This window comes from Tyto alba, unplaced genomic scaffold (assembly GCF_018691265.1).
Source record: "Tyto alba isolate M040663 unplaced genomic scaffold, T.alba_DEE_v4.0 Super-Scaffold_26, whole genome shotgun sequence".
NCBI classification, from domain to species: Eukaryota; Metazoa; Chordata; class Aves; order Strigiformes; family Tytonidae; genus Tyto; species Tyto alba.
In genome coordinates this window covers 11773870-11783195 of record NW_024881300.1, presented here as the reverse complement: position 1 = coordinate 11783195, position 9326 = coordinate 11773870, and the positions used below count along the sequence as shown (strand labels likewise).

Below are 9326 nucleotides of genomic sequence, written 5' to 3'. Positions count from 1 at the left end.
AACAAAAATAACAAAACCAGACTAATTCCATTCTGTTTCTCAGACCAAACACTAGCTATCAAAAAATTAAAGACTGAGGAACAGGGAACCAAGTAAAAACAGAAAGCACAGTTGACAGGAAGAGGCTGATATAGTGGTGGTGGGGTTTTTTATATAAATTAAAACAACATGATCAATTAAAGCTTAATTTCTCAGCAATCTGTTTTCTCCAATACCATCCGAGTTATAGAACAGCAAATAAATGCCATAGAAATTATACTTGGCATGAACGTGACTTTACAGAGACAACTTCATCATCCTAGAAACATTCCATTTGGTAGCTGATGAAAACACAATACCAAAAAATAGATACTACATTAGCATATAGATGCAATCAGCTTTTACATTCCCTGACCAAGAAACTTATGGATGTGAGGTAACATTCTTTATTACTGTATTTCCTTGGTGCAAATGGATAAAGAATTTTATCAAGTCACTTGAAAATATTGACAAGTGACTAATTTGAGAAAGAGTCTTTATACTGAAAGCACAAGTCCTCTCAACAACTTCTAAGCACATTTAGCCTAAATATACAACACAAGAATATTGAGTAACTGGCTTAAGATCATAAATCCATACTTACTAGCCTAGCAAATTCAACTACAGAAGCTATTTCTATAATTCTGCAGCTACAGAGAAATAAAGTTCCTATAATTTTGCATCTACCTCTGTGGAAAAGCAATCCCAAAAGTACATATAAAAATGATGGGTTCTGATTCATTTGAAGGAGATTTTCTGATTACAGTCAGATCCATGAAAGTATCAGCTGTGCAACCAGGATAAAACAAACTCAAGGTTAAGGCAATGAAGAACAAAACAAAATTCTAATTATGTTATTACATACAAAGTGTCTACTTATCACACTGTTTTGTCCCAGTCACACTATTACAATTGCTGTTTCCCTACCCCAGTTGGTAAAACCACTGCTTCAACCAGAAGGTTCAGGGAAAGACTGCAGAAAGAATACTTTTGTATAAGGAATGACTATCTACAATTCTGAAGACTGAAACAGGGATATTGATTGGGGGATGAAGGGAAAAAGGACAACAGACGTTCATAGGCAGTGTCTTAAGTGACAAGAAAATGGGAAAAGCAAGCAAAAATCTGTTCTTATGACATCTTGGGGGTACAGGATTTCAAGCAGACAGAGCAGGGATGGCTTCAAAACACAGGAAAAGTATTTTTTCACAAAATGTTGTCTGACTACTTAATTCCTTCACGTAGGAGAAAAGAACAAAACACAGGAAGGAAAACAGCCTGCCCCATCACTATTTCTTCTCAAGTAGGTGATCTGACAGTCTTCTGTTTGCATCACAATACCAAAATAGCTACATTAGCTATTTCCTGAAGTACTTCTACAACAATTACAGCTATGCAGGTACCTGTACTCAGGTGAAGGTTATAATTAAGCTCAGTTGTGGTCAGTGTTGTGAGCACTAATTTTTTAACCATACATAAAAAATTACAACTGTTTCTGTCACATGGCAGTTTTCCACAGGCATCAGCAATATGCTTAAATATTTATAAAGAAGAAGCTTTATTATATGCTAATACTAGAAAAAACATAACTGTGTAAACATATTAATATAGTCCTCCCACTCTTGAAGAAAGGCATCCCAGTGCTTCTTGAAAATGTAATCCCCAACAAGCAAGAATATTCTTCCCAGCCAAGAATACAACAAAATTTTAGGCTTCTTAAATCTGTAAAGTTAAGTCTCTATTCTAAATCACCATATAGTTATGGTGGGGACACTAATGTGCTTTAAAAATCTACAGATGCAAAGAGACAGATACCAGATTATTTTATTATATATATCTTTTAGATTACTACTTTACTGCAATGTTTTGGATGTGCACAAATTAACACTGAAAAATTATTTACTGAAAGACAGTATATTAAAAGGCAAAGTCTTAAGGCTAAACAGACGGAGATTTTATTGTTCATTTGCGATGGAGAGAAGTTTTAGACAAGAGGAATGAAATAAGAGCATTCATAAAAAGTGAAAATGCCAAACTGAAAACAAATACAAAATCTATCACAGTGCTTGTTTCAGAAAAGCTGTACAGAAGATAGTTACTACAGTGAGCTGCACTGTGGTATTTCATACGGAGTCAGCATCTTTCCAATCAAGTAACAAAAATTGCCATTGGAGTCGAGACATCATTTCTTGATGCAGAACTGCCAAATGTGATGACTGCTGACAAACTGATATTGTATGGAGGAGGGATATGGTAGAACAATTGACATGTCCTCAGGATTTGTGAAGCTTCAAAAACTACTAACTATTGCTAACACAGCAAACTCACTCAGACAAAATAAACTAGAAGCTCTGTGATTACTAATAAATTCAACTGCTTCACAATCCAAGTTTAATCTTTAGATTTTACTGTTTGGGATGGCACACGTACATACATGCACATCATTAAAGCCAACAATTTTAAAGTGAATGCACTGCCAAAGTATTCATAACATTCTTCTATGGAGTACTTCAGATTCTCAGAGCCTAAAGATAAAGAGCTTTCTCACTGTTTTCCTCCTAAAATTAAGGACATTTCTGCAACCTATGTGTTTAATGAATTTTAGTGGAGAGACTCATGCAAGAGAAACTGTTTTGAAGCATATTTCTTATCAGAGGAAAAAGATCTGTCTCCAAATTACTCATCACTTTCTGTTCCACTGTCTTCTGACGAGTCAACAAGTTCTTCGGTTACTGCATCAGTGCAACACTGTTTTTTAATACCTAGGAGTAATTAACAAAGTTTATCATCGATCAAGCAAGAAAAAACAAGTTTCAGAACAAATACGTATTAGTATTAAAAAAAACAAAATAAAACATCAAAACCCCTCACTTTAGATTACAAACTAAACCAAAACACTAAAAGCTATTTCAAACTGCTTTTTGTTCATGTTATTCTGACAGAGAAGTATCCTGCTGCCTATAGTTTGCTATGAGAGGTCCTCTCACCTGTTTTCAGAGAATTTGAGCAAGCCAGCTAAATGTCACATATGCAAAATGAGTATTTCAGGTAACACCTGTGCAAAAATGCGGATGCTAATCATTTTATGCGCTATAAACACCAACTCGTTCATTCCTTACCAACTGGAAAAGGGCTTTTATCTTCCAAATCTTCCCAGTGCTCAAAATCAAAAGATACATGTAGATTCTGTGGATAAAAGCATTGTTTGAAATATCTGTACTGATGCACAGTGAATGTGTTCAAAACACTCAGTATTTCCCAAATTAATTTCCACTTCACCTTGTTCCTCAGTAATTTGTGCCATGCTTCTTTTTTCTCTTTTGCGAGAACAATAATGGCCTCGTTATCCTTAATTACACACACAGACTTTTCTGCAAGTATATATTGATGTAGGTCCATGTCAGCCAAGTAAAATTTGTCTCCTGAACAAGCACTACATTTAAAAAAAATTAAAAAATTAAATGCAAGCTGCAGTCAAACATTTTGTTTATTATACTTAAATTTCTTAAACCTACCTGAAAACCACCTTCTCTTTAGAGAACTCACATTTAAAGTCAGCTACACTTGTGACTTTTACCTTCACTGTAACAGTCTCTTCATTTTGAAACCACTTTATTTCTGGATAAAAGCTAAAATAGAGAAAGTTCAATTTGATTTTTTCCAAAATAAAATTCAGTTGTTTTCCAGATAAGCTGTCTCACATACAGCCAGAATTCTTCTATTAGGTTACAAACAACCAGCTGAGTTTCAGCATCTGTAGGTGTATTCAACCACAGTAATCTGACATTGAACAGCAGTGTTGGGAAAGCACATGGTGGGACATCAGCCAAGCTTGCTACAAAATCACTGCAATCTCAGACTTTGGAGAAGTACATCTACTAGTGCAAGTGGGGACACACAATCCACTAACCCTGGTATCCAAAGGAATCAAACTTACTGCCTCATTTAAGGATGGTATCACAGTCTAATCTTGAAATGACAAAGGAAAAGGAAACAGTAGCAAGACCAACCTCTAAAAGACAACATGAACTTTTCAACTGACCACAGACACCAATATATATTTCCACCAGGACTAATTCTTCTACGGCTGTTATGCCTCAAACTTCCCTTAAATGCTGACAGGTTTTAACCAGTGAAAGAGAAATCCTATTAGCAGACAGCAATATCCATTCATTCAGGTTACTTTCCTTATCATACCCTCAGTCATATCCAAACCCTCATTAATTTAACTGCTAAGCCATACCTCAATGTGTATTACATAATGGAGAAAATCTTAAACTGTCCTAGCCAAGTTGCAGAATGAAATACATGTGGATTCAGTCACCCTAGCAAGAACTTCTCCAACAGACTGAAATACAAAATGCTTCTGGTACTTGCACAAGAAAATATCAATCACCCATACTAGCATTAGTAGGTATAAGATTAAGTCACCAAAGGGAAGCACTGTCTAGTCTCAATGTGTGTGAGAAATTTAAAAAGTTCTCAGGATCCACTATCTGCTGACTTTGCCCACAAACCACGCCTAAGATGTCCCCCAGCATACTCCTCATCAAAACCAAACTAACATTCATTTCTACCACATGCTTCTCAAATTATTTATCAACAGAAATTCCCCTATCCATAAAGGAATAAGGATAACAGATCCACTTTCAAAAAAGAGGAAAAAAAAGGAAACGGACCATAATTCTGTGTTGCAGACACATTATCAAAATAAAATCTGGTATTTGGGTTTTTTTGTTTGTTTTGGTTTTTTTTACAGAACAGAATCATGTTAAGGGTAGAGACACAGAACTGATTTATTTCATTAAATACCAATACGCAGAGACAGGTTAGGATTTACAATTTAGACCTCAAATAGGACAGTCTTTGGTTAAAACATAGTCCAGACAAGTGCAAGTCACACATGGACTGCGCTGAAAAAGTGTTTTCATTCACTTCCTAGCACTATGGTGTTTAATCAAAGATTATGTAATTTCAACAGATAAAGGTAGCTTCCAGGAGTAAGCAGAAGAGCAATTTAAATTAAGGGATTCACAAGATGAAGTGCATATATACATATATATAGCTAACAGCAACAGTAATCTCAAACTCAACACTGATGTAACAGAATACTCCCACCTGTATTATACCTATTTACTCACAAAACACATCATCTCAGTAAGGATGATTGTCCTGTTTGGCAGTTCACATTAAAAAAAGCAAACATGGAAACAAATCACTCTGAATTGTTGTACCATTTATGCTGATGCAAGGTAGAGTCTTCTGCTTCCTTTGTTTGAGTTACACCATCTAAAAATAAATTCAGAAAAATATTTTATACTTACCTATACTACAGAAACCAGATACTTCCAGAATACCCCAGTACTGTCATAGAAGTAACTTGCTAGCAATCAAATTATTACTGCAAGACTGTATTTAGCATTTATATTGGGAACTTCCTATTTGGAAAGATTTCATAAAGTTAGTTAAAATTTTCAGCTGAATTAAGGAGTACGACAGTTGGTATAATAAAAAACAAAAACAAACAAATCCAAAACCAAATAACACCACACACCAAAGTGCTTTTTTCCAGGTCTGGTAAAGGTTTTTTCAGTTTTAAGACATTACTTCTTTGAAACCTGAAACATGGCATTTTAGAAATTGACTGACGGTTCCAGGGATGAAACAACTGATACTGATGTTACCATCACAGACTGAAACACTCTACTACACCAGGAAAAAAGAAGTCTTCTGCGATAAGCACTCCAGGATCTTATTCGACTTGTAAGTGCAACAACTTTCTAATCACTCAGCTTTCATTGCTCCAAACTCATATGCCAACTGCTGTCAGATCACCTTCTGTCCCCAACAAAACTATGTGCTTTTAAGCCTCCACTGACCCAATATCACATCCCTGAGTACTACATTAAAAAGGAAAAAAATAAGCAAAACAAAAAAAGAAACAATGAAGAAAACCCCCAAAAACCAAATAAACAAGCCCTCTTCTACTGCCCTGAATCTCTGAAAAAAAAAATAAAGAAAAAATTAAAAAAAAACCTCCCAGAGATGGATGCTGTTACCATGTATTTCAACAGATTTCAGTGTCCTTCAACCCTATGGCCTTTGACAGCAAAATGCTCATCCTCTCTACAGGATATTTTCTGCTCACACGTTCCATTCAGAGTCAAACAATTCTGAGCCTCCCCAGGACAGAGTATTTCCCAGATAGTAATACAACTGTATTAACATGGCTTACTCTCAGAGCACCTCTGGGCTGCTAACTATAAGGTATTTGTGGCTTATTGTAAATATTAGCTATATGGTGTTATTCCATATACTCAGAGAAGTCTGCATTTGGTAAAATGAATTAAGGTGACATTTAAACACCTAACTTTCATTAGATTTTTAAAATTCTTGGAAATTATGAGAAGGTTTACCAAATGGATGATTCCCAGAAGCAATTTTAGAAGAACTACAGTTTTCAGTAGAATTTTCTTGTACTGACATATTCTGTGGGTTGGATGCATTCTCTGGACCAGCTGTATCCTCCTTTACGCTTCTGAACACAGAAAGAGACATTGTTAAAAGAAGGGGTTTAAATATGTTTAATATTTAATCCCAATCATTGTTGGAAATCCTTTTGAAGTTTTTCATTTTAATATATACAAAAAAATACAATAAAATGCACTTCAAGCAGACTGTAAATCTCACCACAGGGTTGCTGAGCTTCAGTAACTCAGTAAGAATAATTTATACAGGAATCCAAGTTACAAGAACATTTAAAATTGTGATGGTACCAGCATTTCCTTAGAATCATAAAAATCCATTTGTCTTACTCTGTGTGATAGACCTAGACAGGAAAATGATTCCCCCTTTCACAAGGAATTCTAGTAGGTTTGGGGGGTTTTTTCATCATACTCCGATCTGACATGGATAAAGTAAACATTTCAGAATACTGAGAAGTTCTTCACTTATTAGTAAAAGATCTCTGACTTTCCAGCTGTACAGCTAGGGACTTCAGTAGCTGGACTGAAGATTCAGGAAACATTGCAACAGTCAATCTACTTGAGAGCTCAGAGATAGGCACCATGACCCTCTGTCCTGCAACAGCCTTGGAAGCCTCTGTGAGAACATTACCAAGAACACAGCACTGCATAATTTCTGAAACATTGAGTCACCTGTCCAAATGAAAAATAATTTCTGCCGTTACCTCCAAACATCTAGTGGCATAAGAGGACTGAAACTAGTCTATTGAGCTATCACTTAATTTTTCAGTCTGCATAAGTAAATACTAATTTTTAAATTAACCCATATTGAAGATTTAGTATTAAATACCTGTGCAGCCACCTTTATTCAGAACTGACACAGCTTAACTAATTTGAAGGTAAATTAGTAAGATTAAAAGTAATTTTAATCTTAATGAGATACTAGTTTAATATTTTCTAGAATTGGTACTTTTCTTTCCATAATGGCTATGTGGTTAAATAATAGTTAAAGGAAAGCAGATATGTCACAAACACTACTGTCTGTGTTTAAATGAAAAATCACATTCAGTAATATTAATCATGAAAACATCCAGTTAAAATTAAGTAACAGATTTTTTTTCTCAGTAAGTATATACTGAAAAAAATTTGTAAACACTTACAAAGGCTCCAATTGTTTTGCATGATCTAATACTTTCACGTGTCCGCACAACTTCTGAATTTGTGTTATATGATCTGGATTATCAGTTCCCAGACCCGTAGACAAAATCTTAGATCGAACACTGTATTCATTGATCGACATCTTCAAATCTGAAAGCCTGGTAAACCGGACCTTGAATTACAAAACATACTAAATGGAAACCATAGTTCATAGATAGTCTTTCTCCAACTCTAAGCTGTTAAGTATTTTTTTAAACATACTGACATTTATTTCTATCTGGAAGTAATTAGTTTTCTCCAAATTTTCAAAGAGGAACCTATCCATGTTTGTTTTCAAAGTACCACCATCTTTTTCATCGTGATAATGGTTCAAATAACTAGTAGCTAGTCCCATCTAACAGAACCAAAATGGCAACGGAGTAAAGAATTCTAGCCCTGATTAACACAAATTACAGCCAAAATACGCACCACAGTTACAATAACTTCTAGACCCAAATAACAGTGGAACTGATAGGAGAAGGGGTGCAGTAAAAAAAAAAAAAAAAAAAAACAAAAACCCTAAAACAAAACCAAAACCATAGAAATCAGAGAAAGGTTGATATACACAGTATGGGAAAAGAAGCTACTAATGACCATTACTTCCAAATCAATTTATCTTTCCACTGTTTTTTTCAGCTGACTGAATTGTCAGATGGAAAACACAGCATGATAAAAGCACAGAAATAGCTTAGTGTACTCTTTGGCAGGAACAAGCAGCCACAAGAGGCACATCATAATCCGGAGATCTAGGGAAGCCCTTCTGATGAACTTGTCCAGACCATAAAAAAAAAATAAAAGAATTCACTCAACTTGTGAACGACCTTTGATAACAATTCTTCACAGAACTCCTTACTCATTAAGTTATTTCTTAACAGACATCATAAAAATGCAACTAGTTTGTTCATGCCATTAGTAACGCCTTCAAAGCCACCCGATTAGTTGTCCTTTGATGTAACCTCAGAATAGATTCCTACCTTTTAAGAAAAACTCCTTTCAAGTAAAACACAGCCCTGAGGCAATCTCCTACCTGCAAAGCTTTAGAACAGGAGAATACTGAAAGCAAACATTACCACATGGATGACATACTCTCTAGCTTTTCCCTAGTTACCACCTTCCAGTCGGCACTACCAAGAGGAATACTTGGTCCAGAACAGCACTGCCTTTCTTACAAGGCCAGGGAGCTGACAGAAGAACAATACAAACATGGCGCTAACTATAACATTTTAATTTCACGAAAATCTAAAAAGTCAACTCACAGAACCAATAATTAAATCAACTTCATCACATGTCTGAGATTAGTGCCATAGAAGATGTAAAAACAAAATCTTAGTATCTGAAAGCTCAGAATCACAGGCTGATCCAACTGACGGTTATAGGCCCTCTTTTGAATGCTGATAGAAAGAAATTCAGTTTAAGAAAAGCTTACAACACTATGTATTAACAGTATTAACAAGACTAAGCAGTCTTCTATATGTTAGCGTAAGTGAAATTGTAAAAAAAATCCAAGAATAAGAGCACTCGATCTTTCTATTCTAATAAAGCTTGAAAGTGTTTTTTAACTAGCAGAAAAATTTAGACTGAAATGAACTATGAACTAGTGCAAGAACAATAAAAGACTGAAAAGACTTAGAAATATAAACAGAATAA

The 9326-nt window shown here is 35.1% G+C and overlaps 1 protein-coding gene across 1 annotated transcript in view; it reads right to left on the bottom strand.

Annotated features, from left to right (window-relative positions):
- Positions 1-1887: 1887 nt before the first annotated feature.
- Positions 1888-9326, bottom strand: part of TDRD12 (tudor domain containing 12) — a 33099-nt gene continuing 25660 nt past the window's right edge. The window contains exons 23-29 of the mRNA XM_032987152.2: positions 7643-7812; positions 6435-6556; positions 5253-5307; positions 3534-3647; positions 3298-3451; positions 3138-3204; positions 1888-2780 (exon numbers count right to left, since the gene is read on the bottom strand). Coding sequence (XP_032843043.2) covers positions 2695-2780; positions 3138-3204; positions 3298-3451; positions 3534-3647; positions 5253-5307; positions 6435-6556; positions 7643-7812 — 768 coding nt within the window. The 3' untranslated portion in view covers positions 1888-2694. The remainder of the gene's footprint in view (positions 2781-3137; positions 3205-3297; positions 3452-3533; positions 3648-5252; positions 5308-6434; positions 6557-7642; positions 7813-9326) is intronic.